The sequence below is a fragment of the Lepisosteus oculatus genome, chromosome 4 (genome assembly GCF_040954835.1).
Source record: "Lepisosteus oculatus isolate fLepOcu1 chromosome 4, fLepOcu1.hap2, whole genome shotgun sequence".
NCBI lineage: Eukaryota > Metazoa > Chordata > Actinopteri > Semionotiformes > Lepisosteidae > Lepisosteus > Lepisosteus oculatus.
In genome coordinates, this window is record NC_090699.1 from 22,656,943 (window position 1) to 22,682,196 (window position 25,254).

At 37.7% G+C, this 25,254-nt stretch overlaps 1 protein-coding gene across 2 annotated transcripts; it reads right to left on the bottom strand.

The window, feature by feature from the left end:
• Positions 1 to 366: 366 nt before the first annotated feature.
• Positions 367 to 22,344, bottom strand: ipmkb (inositol polyphosphate multikinase b). Of its 2 annotated transcripts, XR_001478401.2 has the most exons (7): positions 21,435 to 22,344; positions 16,192 to 16,277; positions 12,872 to 12,968; positions 12,313 to 12,485; positions 6,568 to 6,649; positions 4,995 to 5,710; positions 367 to 1,534 (listed from the first exon to the last, which is right to left on the bottom strand). XR_001478401.2 is itself a non-coding variant. In XM_006630478.3 (6 exons), exons 1-6 carry the CDS (start codon positions 21,631 to 21,633, stop codon positions 5,076 to 5,078), a joined length of 1,272 nt encoding a protein of 423 aa, XP_006630541.2. In that variant the 5' UTR covers positions 21,634 to 22,344; the 3' UTR covers positions 1,668 to 5,075. The 2 variants fall into 2 exon arrangements, 1 of the variants encoding a protein (XP_006630541.2); XM_006630478.3 differs by lacking the exon at positions 367 to 1,534 and having other exon boundaries at positions 1,668 to 5,710.
• Positions 22,345 to 25,254: the final 2,910 nt, after the last annotated feature.

Genomic DNA, 25,254 nt, shown 5'->3' on the forward strand with positions numbered 1-25,254 from the left:
TAATTACTTTTTTTCCTTTCCACATGTAGATTGTTCTATTGATACGCATTAACAAATGTGTAAGAGGACTGAGAGGTTTTGGCACCATCTAGTGGATGAATATGCATTGTTTTCGTAACTGATTTTGATGTAGCCAACTCAGAATGGTTACATCCAGGGTGGCTCGTGTGGGGCAAAGGATTTCTTAAAATATCAGAAAAGGTAGTAATTGTACAGCAGCACTGAGGAGGTATGACTCTGTAACAGACAGTCACAAATTTAATCTGAGAATTTAATCTCATCTTTAAACCATTCATAGAATTGACATGTTCTTCTGTCACAAAGTTTCAGAGAACAAATTAAATCACCATTCTCTAACAGCACAGCGAAGTGTAGTTGAGTTCCTTGGCTGATTTGTTTAAATAAAACACAGAACCCTAATGAGAATTATTATTTAATTACTTCCACTTTTCTTCATGGCCTAAAAAGGAAGATTGTGTCAATCATCCTCATTCTCAACATTTCCTGCAGCAACCTGAAAAACAGCAGTCTAGGGATGCTTTCAAATCCCACAAGCCAGTAGTGGTAGACTTAATGCAAAATATCTACACTTGCTTTTACCATATAAGCTAGGGGATTTTAATAAATGATGAATCACTAAAAAACTGATTAAAAAGAAGGACTTTTCCTGGACCACCGTGCATTAAAATTAAATGACTGTGGCTTTAAGTATTTAGCTGCATTTAAGATACTTAAAAATACATAAATACAGTAGATTCACAGTCCTGCCTTCTGAAGCTGTAAAGTGTTAAGGAAAGATATATAGTCAATATCGGAGACTCAGCAGGGTGTCTTTAAATCTGGCGATATCAACATTGAGTCCCCTTGTGCCTACAAAGTAATCAAACTATAGAGAAATAAATCATCTTTGCTCAATCTTTCCAGTGTACTACTCTATAACACAAAGGAACAATAGGTTTATTCCATGCTGAAAAAAAGAAGAAAGAAAACAAAGTTTCGGCTGTGGGGCCTTCTTCACACTCACACTTGAAGAAGGCTCCACGGCCAAAACGTTGCGTTTTCGTTCTTCTCAGCATGGAATAAACCTATTATTACTTGTTCCTTTGCAGCCTACGCATGCTGACGCAGCTCCCCACCTGAACTATTCTATAACACTCTTGATTAATTAGCAGTTTCAAAGGGTGCAGACTGTCCACACTGGTCTAAGCTTTGCATGTCTTTTAAAAATAAAACAAAGAAACCAATCTAGAAGTTGAACAGTCTTTTCCATGTGCTCAGCAGTTCCCTGGGGGTACGAGGCCAGGCAGCCCTTGAAGAAGGGGGTGTGGGCAGGGGTCCACCCAGCGACCAGGCAGCTGAAGACGCCCGAGTGAAAAGAGTGTCTTCAGTGCCCGTTCCCAGGACACACCAGGCTCGCGGCTAAGATTCTCCAGTTCTCCCAAAGTCAAGCACACCGTCTCACACAGACACAGCCCCTCTTTCCAAACTTTACGGCACTTCATTTCGATTCAGGTCACCAAACCTCACAGGCTTACTGTAACAAACAAGGAAATGAAACTGAATTACCCGTCATATGTAAACTGCTTTTGGGAAAAGCTTTAAAAAACTATTTAGCATTCAGCCAAGGAACCCTTTTATCAACCACAAAGTTAAGCTGACAGCAAACATTTTGTTGGAAGTAATTTTATTAGTAATTTAAATCTGCTAAATATACAGCCATTGTTTTATCTAAATATTATTTATCATATTTCATTTACAAAAGTAGGCAATTACATCATTTAAATTGGATTAAAAGGAAATCAAAGCAATTACACAATAATACTTCCCCCCCTGCATGTTTAAAAGAGCCCAAAGAAGAGGCATCAAGTATTCACAATCAGAATACAGACAATTTGGGTAAAAGAAAAAACACTGACTGGGACAAAGAGGGTTAAATCAGACGGAAAGCATTTAAACACAGCTGATCTTAAACTGCATATTCCAGAAAACACAACTCGTGAGATACCAGGGCTCAGAGTTGTCTATATTAATATTTTGGTTAAACATGATTCTAAAATGAGCACAAGCTGTATTTTTCAATTATTTTGGTCCAAATCCTAATAAGTACAGACCACCTGATGCTAATCTTGAGCCCTGCTCTATTCAATTACTTAGAGATCCAGTCCATTCCCAATAGTACTAAAGTGCCTCTGTGCACTACTTGGTGGATTTTCAAATTTTGTATCAGGTATATGGCAGTAACAGCTAATACCATTGAGATACTCAAGGAAAATCCTTAGGTTATTCACATCTAAAGGGCAAACAGACTCCTATTGTATATGCATTTGTTTCAGTGAGGTTTATGAACCAAAAGAGCACAAGTGTCAATAGTTGCTTCAAATGGTTACCTTCATAAAACTGAACAACTTAGGACATTAAGTTAACCAATGAAAAAAAAAATTGACTGAAAACAAAAAAAAATACAATATTTAAAGCAATTCTAGAGAAAGACTGCATATAAATGTCAGAAACAAAGCTGCATTAACAGACCACCCTGCTGATATACTGTACAATGTATATGCACTTTTACATTGAGAATAGGTTTGTCTTTGCACCAGGATTTTGAAAAGAGCTGCAATAAGAACATTTCAGAGGGACCCCATCATCTGCAAATTTGCCAAATAACATTTTCTCACGGCTGTCTTAAGACAAAACCTTTGCTTAAATCAAAGATTAAAAGCACTTTTTTTTTTTACTCTAACACAGCACTTTTCTTTAAAAAGTCTTTTTAAGAAACTTCAGAAAAACTTCTTAAAAAATTACAGAAAAATAAAAATAACACTAGGACATATTTCATTTTTTAAAGCAAAGGCTGCCCCTTTACTTTTGAAACGTGTATTTTCTATTCAAGCCTTCTTTCACATGGGCAGATCAAGATTTCAAATCATGTATGGGATTTTCATTTTTCAAAACTAACAATTCAAAAGTAATCATACACTGATTGAGCAATAAGCAGGTTTTCAGAACAATATAGGAAAACATGGTCAAGTTGAACAGCAGTTAATGCACTGTATATTTATATTCTTTTAAAAATAATGGACATTTTAACGAATGTCTATTCAAGTTCTCTGGCTTTGTAGCAAGCCAGCTCCCCTATACATAGCTAACAGTACTTAAAACACTGATGCTTAAATCCCCTTAAAGGAAGCACCATGGATTCAAGTGCCGGAGTGTTTTAACTATAGGGGCCCAGAGAGTCCAGTTCACAGACGCTTTCAGATAGTTAACACAGCTGCCTTAAAAACTAGGTCCAAGCATTCAGACAGCAAGGACAGGAAAAAAAACTAACTTGAAATCTGAACATTAAGAGCAGTTCTACATTCCGACATTTCTGTAATATATATATAAGAAATGAGAAAGAAGTCAAATACAGGAGCTGTTGGGAACTACTGTACAACAGATCAGTACACTTTAAAGAGTACATTACTCTTATTCCAATTATAATATTAAACGTTACTTACCGTGCTGTTACCTTGATTATTATTCTATAAGAAAGCAATTATTTTCCTTTGAATCTTTTATTCGGTCAATACTATGTATAAAAGACTGTAATTCTTATGATGGAATAAAGTCAAAAAGAAACTGTAGAAATATTACGCCAATGCTTCTGTTAATTATGCAATTCATAATTATATTTGAAAGCAAAAATAAGTTCACTGATATACATGCTAAATTAAATTTACCTATAGGTAAGTATATTTAAAGTTTTGTTAAAATCAGCTTATTATTTTTTTCTCACTCCACTACAGATTTTAAGGAAGAACAAGGACAAAGAGATGTGATAAGTGCATTGTTTCACATGATCTCCTATACTTTTTTTATCAATACCTAGTTGTCCTAAAATATTGTTGTGCTATTGGTAACACACCAGAATTCAAGAATACAGTCACACTTGTAGAAGGCCCCCACAGAGATCTCATTGAAGAGGATTTAGTAGCTGGGGACTCAGAGGGAGTTCATTTGCAGCCAGAAAGACATATGGCTGTCAGAACAAAAGCTGGAAAGAAAAATAAAATTCAGCCTCACTTATTCCAGTAAGAATTTGTCACATTCATGTTATCTGCGGCCAACTACGAGGTATGAGTCAACATGAAAAACAGACACTTGACCAGCTTTGGAGAGGCTCAGAAAGAGACAAAAATAATTACTTTATTGAGCCCCTTTTTGTGATCAAGTCCATTGGTTCTCTTACCATTAGCAAATATTTACTTACTTAATCACCCCAACCCCCTTCAATTAAATCTGATTGTTTTAAAAAAAAAACTTTTTGCATTTAGGCAACAATACCTAGTCTAAGAAATCATTCCTATACCACAATCCAGCTTCAAAGTCAAGTCTCAGTCCTGATAATATTCCTTAAATATCACAGCAGCATATTTCATTTAGTTACAGTAAAACAATGTTAATATAAATATCCTAAAAGAATGAAACCCATTCATATACATTAAAAAGAATCTCCAGCCCAGAAAGCGCTTCTATTTGTCACCACCCTCCTTCTAAAGCTTGGCAGAAGAAAAGACAGTTATTTTGGCAACAAACAAAAATGATAGAAGAATATAACCCTACATATATTTACCTTACTTGATTTTTGGTAGCTTTTAATGAAAGTATAAATAAAAACGGCTATGAATAAATTACAAAAAAAAATCAGTAGTTTCTTCAGTGTTTTGGGATTATTTCGAAAGCAGAAAGCACACAAATGAATTACAGCAGATTTCAGTAAAGCTCGAATTCATCGTGCAGGTCATGATCAGGAACTGCCAAGTCCTCTGACACAAAACAAGCATCTGGACAAACTTCCAGACTTGTCTGCAAGGACTCTCCACACTGGTCTAAGCTTTTCGTAATCAAAATTCATGTCAATATGTAGTCATTTACCTGAGTACGATACTTATAAAATTAAACTATTGTTACCAGAAGTACAAAACAAGCACATGTAATACACAGAGATTTACCGAAAGGTTATGCATCACTGCTAGTGCAGATTTCTTTGCATGATGGCCGCCTCTTTATCCCTTTACTATGGCGGCTGAGTTTTAATCACTTAGGATTTGCTGCAGCACACACAGTAGGTTTCTGAGCCCGAAGATGTACCCCTCGTCTCTGGTGTTACTGGGAAAGACGTGAGCAAAGTCTATCATTCTCACTTCCACTTCGTTCCTTTTCTGCACCTCGGCTGGATTCAGCTGCCTTTCCTTATCGAGTTTGATATCATTACGGTTAGGCTGCTCCAGCGAGAGGCGAGGCGTGCGCTTCCACACGCCATTGTCCTGCGGGGCATTGCTGGTTTCCGAGGGAACGCCGCTGTGATGGCCCTTGGAACAGCCCTTCTTGTGGAGCGCGTACATGTTTGACAGGCTCTGGCCAAGGGAAGCTGTCATCCTCCCATTCTCTGTGGAGTCGATTACACGGACATTATTGTTGCACTCCAGGACTTCTCCATCTGGCGGACATCCTTTGGGAAGAGCCGTCTTCTCCGCCAGACTTCCATCGAGCAGCTCCGGAGCTGTTGGCTGAGGCAAGCCCTCATACACAAACAGCAAAGAGCTTGCATAAAAATTTAATTGGCTCTGTCCCTCAAACCACTGCAGTATCTTCTGAACTTTCTGAATGCTGACAACTATGGCATCTTTTCGGATGTTGTTCCCATTGAAGAAGAATTTGGCTAAACCTATGGGGATCAGAGATCAAAAACATTTTTCTTTAGTGCTGCAGCTGGAGGGGAAGGAAAGGCCATTTCTTAGGGGTTAAAATCTTGTTTTTCAGGCAGTATTTGAAGATCTGACAGACTGCAGTAAAAATACATGCTACAAGAATGTGCCAAAGAGCAATAAAGTAAATCTGTAAAGTTTCAAGAAAAGTGCAATAGTGCTCTGCAACTTCAACAAACTCAAATTAATGCTGACTCCAGTCTTAGGTCTTGAAGCAGACAGTTTAATGGAGGGGTGTGCAATTCTGGTCACGGAGGGCTGGTATGTCTGCAGGTTTTCAAGGTCTCTTTAAAGCAGCAGCACCTGAAGAGCTGGGAGAAGCTGTTTAACTAAATTAGTTTAGCTGTTTAAGAGCAGCAGTGAAATGAAAACATCCAGACAGACTGGTCCTCCAGCCTCCAGGACCAGAACTGGACACTTCTGGTTAATGTATTGTATTGTATGTATTGTACCTCATTTTCAAGAGACAATCCCAGGCTTGGGAAGATATTTAAACAGCTATTAGAAATATGATTGTTTCCTAAAATAATAAATATACATCTAATCGATTCTATATTCAAGCGTCTTAAAGCATGTGTCATAATCTTTGGATAAAATTGTAGACCGTGATGGTACTGTAATGTTAGTGTTGATTTTTGTTCCTATTTGATGTTTATGAAATGCTGATCACAAAAAAAGAGACACTCCTAGCATGACTATAATGATCCAGTGGATATATTAAATGGAGATTCGCAGTTTTGTATTTCACCCAGCAGCCTATGAACACATTAATCCAAATTAGTTCCAAGAAAAACAACTACTCTTTACACTTCCTTACCATCCTTTATAGTGTCTTTTACTAAACCCCTTCCATAGTGCTGGTCATGGGTCTCGTAACTGTCAGTGCTCACTTGATATACCTGGAAGAAAAGAGACAAGATGTCAAGAGTTATTTTCTTGTGGATTGAGTTTTACATAACCATGTGGTGTCCAGCTGTGAGCGGTATATGTTTTTGAACAGGTTAGGTTGTGGCTTTTTTCTCCAGTCAACCTGTTCTCTTGCTTTCTCATTTTCTCTCTCTCTCATGTCGGTCCAGCACAGCATGACTCAATCTTTAATCTTCATTTAGTCTCAAGAACATCAAATCTGGAATTCTTCAAATATGCCTTCTAGCTTTATCTAAATTACTCAATGCAACGACTGAGAGGTAAGTTTGTACACATAGCTGGATTGAACTGAGCTAATTTACTGTTCCACTCATAGAACCCAAACAGCAGGTGTTTGAATTTGTCAGGATGATTCAGGGAAAAGGGAGGGAACCATTTAGTTGTCAAAACAAAAAGAAACCAATTTCTCTCAGAATTTCAATTTCATAGTGGTTGGACAATTTAAGTTAACTTAAATCAGCTCAGGTGAAGGAAATAAAGGAAAATGCACATGGATGGACAATAAATGATCAAGTGACTGACTTCTGAGTCATCTTATGGTATATGATGGACAATTCCTAGATAAACATCAAGTAACAACGATCCTGGTTCTGTTGCTTTTATATTTTTACATTTTAATAATATGAAAAAACGGATTCAGGAAACTGTAAATATGCATACTAAAGAATACAGCATATTGAGGATTTTATCCATTTAAAAATATGAAATTCTTGTGGGGCCCTAGCCAGAATATTGTGAATTTTGTATTATGGTGATGAATACAGAATGCACCAGACTAGATCAAAATCAAGACAGATGTCTCCCCCTAGTGGAAAACTGACACAAGGAATGCTGACATTTTCTGCCACTTTCTGCTTCCAAGAACCAAATTACAGTGCATCAGCATACAGAAATGCACCATTCATTTTCATTTAAAATTGAAAGTACCAAAATGTGTTTTACAGTAGCTAGAAAAAACAATCAAAAAAGGATCCTGAAGTCCACTGCAAATGGATCCCATTATCAAAAATTAGCTGCCGTGCCTAATGACTGTGGTTTGCTTTCTACTGGGCAGCGATCCACACCATATCACAACAATCAGCACTTCAACTGGCAGGAACAGGTCACTTCTGTCAGCAGCCACAGGGGGAGGTCAAAGTTCTGGGCATGCAGCCTGCTCCAAAGTGAGCTCATGCCCTGGCACAGGATTGAGAAACATGTTCTGCCATCGTCTCTCCCCTTGCCAGCATGCCTGGGGTCCAGCTCACAACCAGCTGGAGAACGGCTGGCTGTTTTCAGTCTTTCCGCTGTACAGCTATCAAGCATTCACAAACATCTTTATCTCCTGGACTGAGCTTTCCTGCCACATTGAAATCCCACAACAACAGAGCACCATATCCCTAGAAAACGGCTGGATCAAGCTTTTAATGACAGTATATTGTTTCATCAATCAGCAGCATTAAGTGTCATTTATCTCTTTCCAGTTACAGCCACAGGAATTCATACAAAGCACCAATGTAACATGCACATCTTTTAAGCTCTTCACTGATGTTGATTAAAGATATCAATCATCACATTTTCTTCACCATATGAGTGCAATGCCACTTGGCACCTGCTGCTTTGGGAGAAAATGCATTTAATAAAATGAAGGGAGAACCTTAACAGAAGATATCTATGTCCTAATGAACAGCTGGAAGTCTAAAAATGTATATTAGTGCAGCGGCACTTAAATATGCAGCTAACATGTTCACTAACATACCTACAGTACATGGTGCACAGGAGGTATAATTCCACTTGTCCCTGTGAGAATGCTTCCTTTACAGTCCTGTAAAATGATCACCTTACATCATCTGTTTTCAGACAGCATCTGGATTCAACTCAGAACAGATCAAGGTAGAAGTTTATAACTGGGACTACATCGATAGGAAACGATTCTGACCTATGGATTGATACCATAGCCATTCAGGTTTTTTTTATCTATGTTGGCAGATAATTTCGATATTATATGTAATATTTCCTTGGGGTTGTTTTTTAGTTCTATATTTTTCAAGATCATATCCTGAGATTCAGATATACTGCCAGGAAAAAGTCTGATATTACGGAAAACTTCAGAAGGGTTAGAGGTAATAAATTGCTAAGACAAATCTACAGAGAAAATAAACCATTACCTGTTGCTCAGATAAAAAGACAAGATGAGAATGCGTTTAATATGATACATAAAAACATGTAAACTGCTAAATTACAAAAAACAAGACATGGTAGTAGGTTCACTGGCTTCTGGGAAAATTTGCCCTGGTGTGAGTATGTGCATGTGTCTCGCCTTGTTCCTGCTGCTTGCCAGGATAGGCTACAGCTCCCCTGCCACCCTGAATTAGATGAAGCGATTAGAAAATGGATGGATGGATTCCATCTTTATTTTCTGGACAGCATAATAAATCGCTAGGGGTTTTATGATAGAACAGGGCCCTGTCTAAAATATTTTCTTTTTATGTCCTGCAGCCTATAATTTATTTTGTACTTAAATTTTACAGTGATCATATCTTATTCCATTCTTGTGTATAAATGTATAAAAGGAAAGAAAATCTCTGAAGCTTTCAGCAATAATAACATGGGGAAGTGTAAATCTAACCATCCCTCAGGTTCTTGATAAATAGTACACAAAAAAAGCTGGAATGACAAACATGCAGTAGGACCTGCAAAGATCGTTTTAATTTCATCCATCTAAAAAGACTGCATTCCACGTTCTAAAACTATTAAAAAGATATGTATTAGCAACCACTGAAAGTGCACATAATGTAGAATGTGTCAAATATTCTATAAAATAACAAGCGTAATGATTAGAGAAAGACTCTCCAAATAAAGTGTTAAAGTTACTCCTTTGGAAAATGTGGAGTTTTTAACTCTAAGAAATATAACCGAACTAATCATTCATGACAAATGATAAACTGATAAATCAGTTACAATTAAATATTGCAAATTAAATGGGAAACTGTGTTTCTAACAACGGAAAATACCCGTGGAAATAAATATTGTATTGCAAATGCCAGAGTAGAGAAATGGATTACATAATGATATCACCATGTAATAATGATCTTCATCAACTTTTTTTAAGACAATTTTGACTATTGACTAAAAGACTATAATCCTTTAATAACTATCGAAACGCAATATTTTCAAGGGGCATTCAGCTTAAAGCCTTAAACATTGTGACTGTGATAAACTAAATCAATAAGAAAAGGTCTAATGTGGACATGTTAAGACTACTTTCTTCCATCATCCACACAGCGTGGCCCTAATTAAATCTCCCAAAAGCCTCTTCCTTTCATTCAAACAACTGCTGCAGCTTGGCGACTTTTCTGTATCTCTGTTCTGTACGGATGAAAGAAGAAATGAGGAGACATGAACCCACTGTACAAAAAAAATCTATAAAACACTTCTAGTACAAATAACACTGTACTAGGAATATCAATAACAAACCATTTTACAAGGGTATAACTAGCTCATTGAAGTGCAACCTTTACCTCTGAGAACACCAGATTGATTTAAGCAGGCTCTAGTACAGATCAAACTTTATTTGGCTGCAATACGGGGGTGTATGTGGATTACATTTCTGTTATCTCGGCACTATAATTTCAGCAAATCCACAGAACAATTGGCCATAATGGAAAATTGCATGAAACTGATCTAGTATCCTGCTCTATGCAGGAAAATGTTTCAATTTTTTGCTTCTTTATCCAGGCCCCTCATTGTTATGGGCTAAAACAATCACTTTTCACATGTTAATGATTCACAGATGGTACAGATAAAAGCAATAAACACAGCAGCAATTAAAACTTCTTATATGTAATGTTCAATTTATTTTAACTATCTTCCCATTGCACTGGTTGTTTAAAGCAACACACAGATTCACATTTACTCGGTTTAACTGACTGAAATTAAAAGGCATATTTTAACACAGACCTAGCACTAAAGCATGGGCCATATTTAGCAACATTCCAATGTGCTAACTCAGTAGGAAGGCCAGACTGTTCCCCACAATTAGACACTGCTGGTCCATGATTCGGAAAACATGTTCCTGTTTGCTGACACAAATTTATCTCAAGCAGCTTCAATTTAACACATTTGCCAAACCTCCCCCATAATATTGTGCTCAGAATCTCAAGAGAAAAGGGGCTGACAAAAACTCTTTAGCTAAAGGGTCAGGAATCTAAAGCAAAATCCAGTGATTGCTGTGACGGTTTGCTGGACTTTTTCAAATTACAAGGGGCTAAATCAGAGGTGCATATTTCATGAGCCTTACATGAAAGGCTACAAATTTGCACTCTCTCTCTAAAGCTGAGAAAGAATGAAGATCTAATGGCCCTTGAAAACTGGAACTTCTTTCAGTTCCAGTCTTTTCAAAACACTGAACTGCAACCAAATGACCTTGTATGATCTTACACAGGTAGTGTAATCTCCCTTCCTTTCACGAAGAAGGAAGTTTGACGCAAGTCACGAGTGCCTAGAGATGGTTTGGTTATAGATTCATTCTTGTAACTCACAAAGGGTGCACCAGGAAAATTCTGGTTTTGAAACTGGAAAAAGTAATTACTTATTACAGGAATTACTGTACATTATTGCTTTTCACGATTGCCTTTAACTTCCACGAGACTGATAAAGCCGATGACCTTGGGAATGATGAGGTGTCTAAAAGGACAACTTTGCCGATGAGAAATGAAATGTCATTAAATCACTGAAATTAGAGTTAAGCAGCCTGTTCGAATCCATTACATCTCAGACTTGACATTCCTGAACTGCTCTATTTGCACTACTGTAAATCACTGTATCCAATTCTCTTGCCTGTTTTTCTCGTCTTCCCCCCAATTCCTCACAGAAATGCTGCTAGAGTGTTATGATTATTGGTGGTAATTAACTAGAGAATTGTTCCTCTAAACACACTGTGCAGCAGGCTTGCTGCCCAGACTTCTGCAAAACATCCTCCTTTTATTTAGGCACAGAGCAGGAGCTGTGCAAGAGTAAAACAGATGTTCAGTACTCGCATAAACAAGTGTGGAGGCCGGGAAAGAAGCCCAGGAAGACTGCACCTTAGGACTGGAAGCGATTCATATGAACAAGTACATTTCAAACTGCATGGAAGGTCAAAATCTTTTTAAATGTAAGGTAAACAGTACACTACCTCCACGACAAAAATAACTTTTAGTTTGAACTCTCGAGCGCTAAAAGTTTATTGGCTTAGTTTACAACTGCACAGGGAGAACCCATGCATGCTCGGCTCTGACACGCCTCTGCTGGAGCCATGTTTACTTGCCAGTGTCACCTCTCTGGTTAGTGATGTGCCATTCACAGACACCCCTGCAGGGAGAGCAAGGAATGGCAGGCCAGCCTCTATCTCATCCACCATGGTACTGTTTGGCCAATCTGCAGCACCAGCTGGGAGAATCAGTCACGTCAAAGACTAATGACCCGGCATGAACTGGTGACATGTGGTCCACAGGACTCAGCCTGCATCCTTTCTGAGCAGCTCTGGAGCGGCAGGTGCTGAGGTGCTGGATATTTTTCATCTCATCTAAAACTGGTGATGAAGCCTAGAAGCTACAGAGAATAACATTTGACTTCAAAGCTTGTAGCAGAAGTCAGAAAAGAGCAAAGCACTCACTCTCATGCCCAAAACGAGGAAGCCAATCTCTTCCATCAGCGGGTACTTCTTGATCTGCTGGTCCTTTTTCTCCTTGGATGCAAACGGGTCGTAACTCCTCTGGCCTATCTTTACATCCATAATACAGGGCTTGTTGAATCTGCGGGTCACGTCTTCCAGCTTAAGGTACAGATCTAGAGTCGGACAATAAAACACAGGACAGGGGAGGGAGGGGGAAGGAAGAGAATACAGATCAATGGTGTTTTGAGCGTAAGCTAATCTGCAAGCGTTTTCATTACATTTTCTGGAACAATCCATTTAAGAGGGAAATAAAACACAAAGCAGACAGATCAGAAGGGTTCTCACATGGCCAGCTCTAGTCATCTCCTTAAGGTTAAGGAAGAAATCAAAATAACATAAGGTTAAAAATTACTTAGGTGCTAAAAAAGGTAAACCAATGCAACCACTGCACTTTTTTTCTGAAAAACCTACATTCTCTAATTAAAAAACAAAACCTTAAATGACTGAAGAAAAATAAAACCCAAACATGCCATACATCTTCTGAAATAGAAATGGTTACCATTGGGTGCATCAGGCGGTGTCCAGGTGCCATAATATTTAGGAAGATAGTACTGAAGCTCTGAGAAGAAAGGGTCACGGCATTCTTCAGCATACACCTGAGGAATACAGAATAGAAACTGAGCACTAGGTGACAAAATCAAAACACCCCCATCTACTTTCCAACAAGCACTCATCCATTTCAGTAACTATCACCAACCTGATAAGCTTTTACATCTCCACAGGCATTTTTTTTTTTACTGTAACTAAAACTAACAGTTGAACTAAATACATTTCACAATTATTTAACCAATATGTATATGTTATGGTTAAATGTCTGCATGTCTGTGCAAGCAGCAGAAAAGTCTGTTAAGAGTGAGGTTTACAATAACACACTAACAGCAGATTATGCATTTAAAAGGTTGCCTGTAGTCTATATCTTTATCTCCAGGTTGTCAGAACTCCTCTAACATTGAGAGAAGGGTTAAAAGTGTTTGTTCAGTGGAGACAGGACAGTAACAAGATTTAGACAAGTTTTTATAGTTGCGTATTTGGGGCATATGCATAAGCCAACCCTCCTTTTACTACAGGGCAATGAAAACTCCTTTACACAAAATGTACAACATTTTTATCTAATGAGGGGTGCATGTGCAAAATTAAGTGCATCTTTCGAAAGGCGTAATTGAGAAAAATTTTAATCAAAACTGCATACAATAAGAGTAAACATGATACTATCACTCTCTATGCACTAAATCTTTGACAAAAAATTCTACTTATTTAGGCTGTTTCTACCCGAGTGTTTTTATGCAAAGATTTTCTTTGATTCTGTGCTTTAACAGACTAAGCAGAAAAGTCACAGCCTGTCTAAATTTTTAAGGTATTTTGTAAGGTTTGCTTAGATTTCAGAGCACTGTAGTAATTCCAAAAGTGTACAAAAAAACATAAAATGGGAAATGAACACAGTAATATTTATACGGGTCCAAGTAGGTGTAGTACAAGCAGAACACAAACAGGTATATTGGCATTTCTCCCGAATTTGCGAACATTTGGTAAACACAAGATGGATCACCTTAATGAATTCAGCATATACACAAAATAAAATGATAAACAGCACTTAATACAATTCTTATAAAAACTATATATGCCAGAAACAGTTATATTCGAAACTCATTTTTTACATATTTAAAATGATATACAAAAATGAATGCTAATTCACAGGCTTGCATGGACACAGTCTGAGCATACACAGAAACAGGGTGTATCTCTGTGTTCCAGTAAACAAGTCTATAAACAAGACTTGTATACATGTGAACTATATTGCGGCATCCTGCTCTTTGTTGCCAAAATAAAAATATTTCCTAAAACCAAAACACTATACCCAAAGACTAGAAGCTGCTGTGATTCATCACAGTCCATTTTGTGTTTAATTTACAAGGGGCCCTGAAAACAATCATTCTAGACTTCAGAAAGTAACATGATTTACAGCTTAACCTTGGAAAACATCTAAAGCATCAAGCAACTAAATAATTAATCCAACAGTTGGTTTGATTTCTATTTGTGTCAGTGGACTTTCCGATAACATGGATTTTACTTTTAGCTACTTTTTCCAAAAGACAGGCTGGAATTAACACTTGTATTTAAGAGACAACAATGTGTTTTCCTTTGTAAAGACCCAAGAGGCCTGATTTTTTTGCAGGAAAAGTCAAGAAAACTGCTCTTCTCGTGCATTTAATATAGTATAGTCGGTTTTACTACAGAGAAAACGATGATGTATAAAGTAAAAGTACGTTCACCTTGTCCCGAACAACAAACATCACATAGTTGCCTACTAAAAGATTCAGACAAACACTGCCACTGGGACAATGGGAAATAAATGTCCAACCCATAGTTTGAATTCTCTCACATATACAGTAATGTGGTATATTGACTAAATCCAGCATAATAAAAATAAGAAAGATTATAATTATAATACTGGTGGGGGTCGTCCAGTAGTGCAGTTATTAACTTTTCTCACAAACAAAACATGGTTCTGAACCTGATCCTTTGAATTTCAAGTGTCTTGGCGTCTTTGAAGCCAAATGATTTTTGCATCCACTGCCATCACTGTGTGTCACTAAACATACTGCAAGGCTTCTCTCACCTTCAGAGATCATGAGTGAACCATCTGTTTAAAGATCCCAATTCCAGTGGAGCTATTCCTAAAGCTCCATTAGTGATTTACTCCAAAGGAGTCCCTCTTTTCTAACAAAGAGGTAAGCCATTCAGTTACACTGAAAGGGGAATCATACCGTTAACAAAGGCTTTGGACATCCATCTTCCTTAGTATATCCTTCCTCATAGGTTTTAAATGAGCCTTTCAAATCTCCAGATGTCTCATTTACTTCTAGTTTTATAGCATTATCCTTCCCTTCAGAGCCACTTTCAGATTGTATCACACTGATAAAGGAGATAGCAAGGAGCCCTAAAGATAAATCAGGAATTTCAGGTTCAAAGTCTCCTAATTAATTTGGATGGGGGGTAGAGGGTGGGGTAGAACAAATATTATATAGAGTATTTCAAGGGAACACAGTAGGAGGCCACAGAAATGTTAAAGTAGAAAAACTATTAGATGACTGGGAATGCTTTTAATGAAAGAGGCTCTTCCAGTCGTCAACATGCAAGACAATTTAATACTTGCCTACACAGAACATTTTAACTGAATTTTAAAGGCAAATAAGTGAGGGCTCCAATCATTTTATTTGCTTCAAAAGGAAAAAAAAAAGTTTTACGGCTTTAACTCTCATAAACAATATTAACTTAGATATTGAACAATATTAAACAGAGTACATCTGAAGGATAGCTCAATCAGAAGACAGAACAGGAAACCAAATATTTAGAATTAATATCTTAATCAACTAGGGACTATAATATCCGTATTTCAAAGTGCCATAGAAAGAACAACTCCAGAAGAAAAATCTTTTCATAATTTTGGATGTCTGAAAACACATTAAAATGAACATAACTCTAAGGCAATCTAAAATAGGTAAGTATTACTTTTGCATTTCAAGAGAAGGGGAAACCAAAACTAACAGCATTAACATCTTCATCCCAGCAAGACAACAATTTACATATGAAAGAGATTAATTGTTCTGGTCAGAAAGGCAAAACACAGTTCAGTATCTCATAGCTCATGCAAGCACCTTGAGTAAACGGTATTCTTTAGTAACATCGGGTAAGAAAATGTCACTACAGGTGAGCTAAAACTGTAAAACGTACAGCAATCTTTGCCCTTAACAAGCTTCAGTGTACTTTGACCAATTAAGGAGGGTGCTTTTATCCATTGAGGAAGGCGTAGTCCTTTACCTTGTTGTAAAACTGCAACTCTCTCAGGCCACGAGGAGGAGGCTGTAGCTGCTTTAAAACAGTTCCATCTGGATGTTGCAAGATACCTGTAATAGAAACAAACAGAACATGTAAATACCCTGCCTGCACACTTACATCATCTGTTGCCAGCATAGTGTACACTCCCTGAAGCATTCTCTAATACAGAAAGGAAAGGCATTCTTTTCTTCACCTGTAACACAGTAATAGCTTTCAGCCATTTAGGCCTAGAAATGCCTTTCAATTTAATTGCTCAGCACTGCAATGTCATCTGTGTAGGGAAAATAGCATTAAAGAGAGAATTATGTACCTAGCAACCAAGAAATACATACATTTATTTTCAGAGGTCTTTGATTACAACAAAAAAAAAATCATTTTCAATACATTCTAGTTATGCCTAGTTAAGTCTCAAACAGAATGTTGTGTACAATTTTGGTCACAATGCTACAGAAAACATATTACTGCTCTGGAATCAGAACAGAGAAGAGTAACAAGAAGCATCCTGGGACTTCAGTGGAAACTATGTGGATGTACATTTAAAAGTGAGAACAGGAAGCACTTCTTTTCCCCAAAGGGGTGTGGGATTATGGAAGACAGTTACCCAGATATGAGGTTAAAGCCAATACTTTGGCTTCCCTCAAGACTGAAACATGACTGCATGAGATCATTGGATCAATAAGCTACTAACCACCAAATGGGCCTAATGGGCCACATGGTCTCTTCGCATTTGTAACTTTTCTCATGTTCTCCAAAGCTATAGAACACACACTATGATAAACATAAGTATTGAGTTCTTCAATCTGGAGCTTTAAATTAATGGATAAGAACTGTAATCTACCCATTCACATCATAAAGCAATATATTAAACTATCACTGCCATGACCAATTCTGCACACAGTAAGTACACAGTTCCTACAGCACAGGGTGAAGGGTTTCCTTATAGCTGGCTCCACATGATTAGTGGAGAAAAAGACTCACTACTGACACAAATCATTCAAAGTAGTGAGGAACATGATCTCATCTTGTCACTTATCTCCAAGCTACTGACCTTTTATATTTCATAATCTCTGAAAAGCCCTTGGTACAAATCCATTCATCTGCACTATCACATCATTAACAAGTTCCCTACAGAGGAATTACTGAAACACAAAGAATGAAAAAGCCCCTGAAGTTATCTACTGCCATACAGAGGCTGCACATCAAGAGCCATTTTAGGGAAAACTACACAAAGATTACAGTAGCTCTGGCACTGATGTTGATGTAATAGGTGACTGGCAGTTTCTTGAAGGTATTTATGCAAGGTATCTCAAGCACTTAACCGGGAATTATTTTTCTCAAACCTCAAAGACAAGCAGCTTTAAACTTTCAACAGTGAATTCTTTTTGTTCTGATAATACTGACTGACTTATCTGTCAGAAAGAAATAGAAATTTTAAAACATAAGGCCTTCGTAAAGGTTCTTTAATTCAATAAGCTACACGTTTTCATTCTATGGTCACTTCAAATGATCGCCACATCAGGGGTTAAACGACTGGTTTCATCAGTAAGGTCAAACTGGCCTTCAAAAGCCCTTGCAAAAATTACTCCCACAGCACAACCAACACCAAGACAGATGAAAGCTTTAAATCAGACATAAAAGCCCCCTTAAAAAAAGATGAAAATACCTTCTCTAATGAAATGAAAGGCTTAAGAATCTCTTTCTGTAAATCAGCCTGATTCACTATTCACTTGGCTCTTTATTTTAACTGTGTATGTTCCAAAAAAATACAATTTAGTTTATGAGCACTTCTCAAAGCACATTACAGAAGAGAAAAGGAAAAAAGAATTGATTATATTTTAAAAGCTATAGTGAAAACGCTTTATATCTCATTTAAAAACACTGATAGTATCAGAATCTGTACTGGACAGCGAGTTCCACATAAACAGTGGTGAACAGGAGAAGGATCTATCACCCACTGTGTAGAGTCTAGTCTTTGGCAGGGTAAAGACTGAATCAGCAGATCGCAGATTCAGAGGTGGAGTAAAACCATACAGATTCCTTAAAATAATCTGTTAGGCCCTTCAATACTCTATAATCAGAAAAACCTTAAGCCCACTCTTAATTTACAGAGTAGTTTTAGCTACAGAATTCTTGACATGCTGAACCCAGTTAGTACCAGTAAGTAAGCCATTACATTTGTTGAATCTTAAATAAAGGAATGTATTGTTATTTCAGTATCGGTACATGCACAGTGAGGTTTTAAACAAAACACTGCTGCTACTCTGGTGGAATAAAGATACATTTGTGAAGTTCCTGTCATGCACTTCACATAAAAACACAGTCAGGCTAACAGCAAGGTTTCAAATTTCATCAAGATTTTGAATTTGGTATCCTTAACAGAGTAAAAACAATAACACTAAAGACACCCACTCTGCACATGATAAGCATAACCTCAGTCATGTCACTGTTTAGTTTAAAATGGATCTCAAACTATCAAAACAACACCAATAAAGTGCAGAGATCACAGCAATGGTATCTGACTTGGTAAGCATGTAAATCTGAGCATCATCAGTACAGTAGTGAAACACAAGACCATGAGTGACTACCGTGACCAAGAGACAACCTTTAGGTGGTATACAGGAAGGACTCCAGGACTGAGTTCTGTGGAACACCACAAGCGATTGGGACATCACATTTGAAACACAAGATGTACAAATTGGCTCCTGTTACCTAAATAGTAGCCAAACCGACAAATAAAAGTACCAGTGATCAATAGATAACTTTCTATCTGACCAAGCAGAATGCCATAATTGACAATATCAAAATGTGCATGTAAGTCCAGAACAATATTAAGTGGGTCAGAAGCCATTAGCAAAACATTAACTATCTTAGTAACATCTTTTCAGTCCTGTGTCAGTCTAAGGCCCAACTGGAAGCCTCAAACAGCTCTCTGGATGGAAGATGAGATGGAATTTGATCTGCCACTGCCCTTCCCGATTTGTTGTGAGAAAATGCAATTTGCCAGCTAAAAACACTATAACCAGGCTACTTCTGAAACAAGATGAGCTGCTTTTCACTTAGCCTCACAGCTGCTGGGTGTTTTGGCTAATTAATAACCCTTCAAGCAGAACCTGCTGTTGATAGTGATCACTAGTGATCATGTTGTAGAGCCTGTTTTACCTGTACGGCAGTCAAGCAGTTACACATTTTAACCTAAACTCTTTCATGGTTGTGTTTATTTTCAATAGCACCTAAAATAATCATCCAGACACTCTCAACACAACAGAGATGTACACAATATACAAGAATCAAAAGTACAAAGCTTAAAATCATAACAGTTAATAATGATATTAAACTCGGAAATCAATTATTATTATTATTCGAATGGGCTTAACATGCAGAAACGGAAATCATTGAATGTCTTATAATACAATCACTTTCAGCACAGAATTTACAGTATCTGTATGTAAAATAGAGCTGAAGTCTAATGTACCACAGTATAACCAACCATCTCCTGCCAACCAGGACCTCGTTAACAATTCTACCTGACCAGACTTCTCACTCACACTTCTTCGCAAGACCATTTAAACTGGGTGGTAATGGGAAATAGGCTGCACAGATGTGTTGCATAATAACACTTTTTGCAATAAACTGTTGAAGAGTAGGAATTTCGTTATCATCCACTTTACTTATATATTTTATAGATAAATATATAATAATTTAAACCTGCTGAACAATAATCTCTCAAGTTTTAATTATAAAACTTGTAAAAAAAAGCCACAAGCCTGGGGTCTCAGGAACCGCATGCTATTAAAGAACTGAAAAAGTACTGAACTGGTAAACCCAGCAATGTACAGTAAAACTGACTGTACCGCTGCACCATGTAATAACTGATGTATTGTATGTATTGCAAAGGCATAGGATTCAAAGCACTGGAGGAACAGAACACTTTTGTTTTCCCGATTATGAGTTTGAGAATAGTTATGGCCCACATGGTATAATGATAAAATAAAACCAATTATAAAGGAGATTAAGGTCCAATATGAAAATACAGGAAAAACCCATTGTAACTGAATGTTATAGTACTTGCTAATAACTGTACTGCAGGAAATTAGTTTGTCAGGAACTTTACAAACCTGAGAATCGTAATACTTATTAAAGCCAGCGCTAGAAGACCTTGTAATAAGAGGGTTTGTTTTGCTCATTGGAGCTTTAACAACAGCGCGGTTATACAGTTGCAGGAAGCCATCTTCTGAAGAGTAAGTGACTACTTCCAATGAAATGTTACTGGAAAAATCTAATCTGGAGGCTATTTCCAGCATCTATATTACTGAATGTAAATGTTAAGCAGCCTGTAAAGAGATCATTTTCAAAGATTAAACAGACGCATCTCTGGACTCTGAACTTTTCAAGGCAGTAAGGACACACTATCAGAAGAAAATATTGACAGAGCCACCAACAGGCTGGCACCTCAAAGACATGTTCCATAAAGGAAGAATGAGGTGAGTGTTAGTTAAAAGATAAAGATAATTAACCACACTATAAACCCAGGAGTATGAATACAGCGAAGCATAAGCTACAACTTTCAAAACCCATAAAGAGTATGCAAATACAACAGCTCCAGCATTTTAATTCTTATATTTTAAATAGGTAAATAAAATTGAACAACTTGGGCAGAAAGTTACTTTTAGAAACTTTTCATTGTGTATTCATGTTTTTTGGTCACCTCCACTGGATGAACACATCCCACTTAACAGTGAAATGTTTGCTTAACGTAGTCTATGCAAATATAAGAGAAGATCACTTTATTGGCCATATACAATTTCCAAGTTGTCTTTTCGCATACCCCAGCTAGCTCTCCATGAGACACACAGACAGGGAGTGAAGCTTGGGGTCAGAGCGCAGGGTCAGCCATTTATACGGCAGCCCTGGAGCAGCTGGGGTTAAGGGCCTTGCTCAGGGGCCCAACAGAGTAGGATTCCTCTGCCGGCCGCAGGATTTGAACCAGCAACCTTCCAGCCACAGGAGCAGATCCTTAGCCACAGAGCCACTCCGCCAGTTATATGTATCGCAGTCTTGGACTATTGCTCACCACGTTTTACAAAACTGACCAAAAAATAAATGAAACTTTTTGTCAGTCGTGATGATGAAATTAAAGTAGCCATTAAAACACATAAGTTGCGTTATTCAGTTGAAACAAAATCACAAAGCAAAATGAGAGAGGAAAAGATGTGCTTCTCACTGACCTACTTTATCTACCCCATACTTATGACCGGCCACTTGATGCGAGAGTGGCACACATCCATTCAGGTGGGGTCCGTCCTGAATCACCGTCTTCTCCCTCCCCGGTCCGGAAAGACGGGTTTCCACGCCGGCCATCTGATGTTTGATTTCTAATCTTCCCATGGCCACTGATGAGTCCATTACCTGGTGGTGAGCTGACATCTTGACAGACGACTCTAAAGTAAACGCTCCTTAGTTAGAAGACTAAAAAAACACCTTTGGGGTATTGCTAAACAGCCGCCGCGATTCCAGCAACGTGATTTCGTAGATGGCCCGAAGGAGTCTTCATTTTGGTAATCACTGACGCGCAGCCATCAGATACCGAGTCTATGCCTTAGTAATACTATGCAACAAGGTCCCACAACCTCTCTACTACTTGAGTGACTCTCACATCTTAAACGGCAACACAAAATACAGCCTGGCCACATCCCACTTCCTCACTGAGCAGCGTCAGTACTCCTCCTCGATATCTGATTAAACACTCTAGGTCCCAAATCTACTACCTAAACATTCGTAAAGCTGAATTATATTCAGTTCGGGTGTGTTATAAAGCTCCTAGGAAGGGTCACAAAAAGCACAAAGCAGTCGATCTAGTCTAGGCACTTTCGTGAGGCTCGGTACACATCCCTGTAGCCAAGAAGCCGTGACATCGGTCCTTATCGATGCCTGTGCTGTAGCCTTTTTATCACTCCTGCTAGATAAATTCAGCGAAGCGTTCGAAGATATTGCTGATCCTGTCTTAAACTCTTCCGTCCCGTTCACACAGTGTAGACCTCTGAACAGCTTCCTTAATCGTCACTACGTTTATGATCTTGTCCTGAATGTTCCAGTTTGTGTGAGCTGCTGAAGCAGACGACTTTCTAGCACGTGACTGTCAGGTTTGCGGCATTTTCCCCTACTGTCGTAACCCCTTGCACATGCTTTGGAAACTGTACCGTTGCCAGTACTGTCGTAATCCACACACTCATGTAACGTGCGGGGAGCCATCTGCCGTGTGTGACAATACATATGCTAAAAGAGCCGAGAATTATGTAAGTCCTTCTTAAGTTGATTCAGTGGAAAGTGGTTGAAAGTAAGCAGTTAAATTATAACTACTATTGATGAAAAAAAAACCTGATCGCATGCAACAATTTCGGATTACGGGACAACGGATCTTTAGAGAATCTCACTTAATTTCCATCGTGTGTTCTTCAACGCAACAGTGTAATAATGTAATCTATAAACTACAGTATACTAATAAAGCATTAATTCAAAATGTGTCTTCAATAAACATTTAGTAAAACATTTTTAGAAGACTGTTGAAAGTACGTATATTTGTAGTACCCTACACACCCGCTGCCCTGGGTTGGGCCACCTTACGCAAAGAAAACGGCTGCTGGTTACAACCGGTACGAAACAAGTACTGTGCTGTCAAATTGAGTCTTCTATTATTTTTTTAGCTACATTTATTACAATTATACACAGTTCCTTTATATATATTTCAAAGGGAATGCAGAATTTATCAAATAGAATTCAAAGGTTCATAGAATAGGTCTGAGTAAACATCTATTGTACACGTTTGAGGATATTGTCTTGTGCAGCCTTCTATTGAATTATTATAATTATGTTTTTAATTATTTACTTTCGTTTAATGATGTATAAATCAGTGTTTGGCAAATTATTTTCTTGTGTCGAGAAAGGGGTGTTATTTTGATCTAGGAAGAAGTAAAGGTTTACTCCACGCTGAAAAGAGAAGAAAATTTTTCGGCTGTGGAGCCTTCGGGTGTTGCTTTGATCTATAAAAGTTTTTTGTTCTTAATTTATTTGTTGTTCTAAGGGTAGCTTTATATAAATTAGGTAATGTTGGTCTTTATGGTCCACACCATTCAACAAATTCTCCCTATTTTTAAGTGGATTATGCACATTTTGTTTCTTTGATTCTGTTCTCTTTTCTCTTTTTGGGACGTTATTAATTTAAGATCATTTACATTTTCGCGAGGAATATGCTTTGAGTCTTTTTAAAAATAGACTCACCGAGGTATCACCGATTGTAGTGAAATAGTTAAGATTGTTTAAGTGTTGGAACTTCACGGCCCCTTTGGTTACTTTTTCGTCTACAAAATCTAATGTGTTACAGTGTATGTAAGGATTGATACTGTACAGTGGTGTGAAAAAGTGTTTGCCCCCTTCCTGATTTCTTATTTTTTTGCATGTTTGTCACACTGAAATCTTTCAGATCATCAAACAAATTGAAATATTAGACAAAGATAACACAAGTAAACACAAAATGCAGTTTTTAAATGAAGGTTTTCATTATTAAGGGAAAAAAAATCCAAACCTAAATGGCCCTGTGTGAAAAAGTGATTGCACTCCGTTAAAACATAAATCAACCTTGGTTTATCACATCTTTGGAAAGCTGAGTTCAATTTCTCTAGCCACACCCAGGTCTGATTACTGCCACACCTGTTCTCAATCAAGAAATCACTTAAATAGGACCTGCCTGACAAAGTGAAGTAGACCAAAAGATCCTCAAAAGCTAGACATCATGCTGTGATCCAAAGAAATTCAGGAACGAATGAGAAACGGAGTAATTGAGATTTATCAGTCTGGAAAAGGTTATAAAGCCATTTCTAAAGCTTTGGGACTCCAGCGAACCACAGTGAGAGCCATTATCCACAAATGGTGAAAACATGGAACAGTTGTGAACCTTCCCAGGCGTGGCCAGCCGACGAAAATTACCCCAAGAGCGCAGCGAGGACTCATCCAAGAGGTCACAAAACCCCCCACAACAACATCCAAAAAACTGCAAACACTTTTTCACACCACTGTAACTCACAGTTTTAGTTAAATGTATATTAGTTTTTAGAGTTTGTGTCTGAACAAAATAAACGTTAAACTGCTGGACTTTATACCTGAACATTTGCTTTGCTGAGATTTTCATAAGCAGGTATATTGTAGACGAATTGACTTTGCGCTTAGACCTAGCCGAGCAGGACGTTTATTATTAACACGCTTTTTTTAGAAGTGTTTTAGCAGCGGCCTGCAGGCGTGCATTTGAATGAATTTTAAAAGCTTGAGAAAACAACAGAACAAAAATCTAAATCTTTCTGAATGTGTGACAAGGGTAAATATTTTTAAAAATATTTGTGTACAAAACTAGATTCCCAGGCTAAACCTGCTAGAAGTCGGGGAGCCAGAGGCTACTGTCAAAGCAACAATTCAGACAGTCTTGGAACATTTTTGTTTTGAGCTCTGAAACAGGGTGAATGTTCTGTTAAGCTGGTTAGAGATTATTTGGATTTTATTATTAGTGTTACTTTTCACTGAAAACAAGGTGGTAATTCTGGTATGCTGTGCTTAATAATTCACCGTGCGCCTTGCATTATTCATTTACATGACATTGTTATGCCTGACACTTTTCTCAAAGGAAACGACATGAAGATATTGTAGTCTGATACATATGCAAGGTGATACGAAAGTGAAAGTCCTCAGAAAAGTCGATGGTTGAGATATTATTTGCCACATGGCTTCTGAATTTAAGCTAACTGAAGTTTTTTCTCAAGATAAAGGCAGACCTAGAAGTGGGCATTCCATGTGGCCTTCTTATTATGTGGGTAATGTGTATTTTCAATTTGGCCCAGTGATACAATAGCTGGCTGTTAGCCTGTGGTGGAAGCATACCATAAAGAGAAGAACGTATCCTTGGTAAAGCAACAGTTTATATAGAGTCCAAAGGTTTTTTTGCTAGATGAAGCAATGTAATGGTATTACACTGAGCCTGATTAAAATGTGAATTGCTGTTTC

Excerpts from the sequence above, each read along its gene's own strand:
- ipmkb (XM_006630478.3), bottom strand. The coding sequence starts at position 21,633 with ATGTCAGCTCACCACCAGGTAATGGACTCATCAGTGGCCATGGGAAGA. Across the intron at positions 6,650-12,312 it reads TCCTCGTTTTGGGCATGAGA|GTATATCAAGTGAGCACTGA; the intron begins GTGAGTGCTTTG and ends CTTTTCTTCCAG. Across the intron at positions 5,711-6,567 it reads AAAAGACACTATAAAGGATG|GTTTAGCCAAATTCTTCTTC; the intron begins GTAAGGAAGTGT and ends TGATCCCCATAG.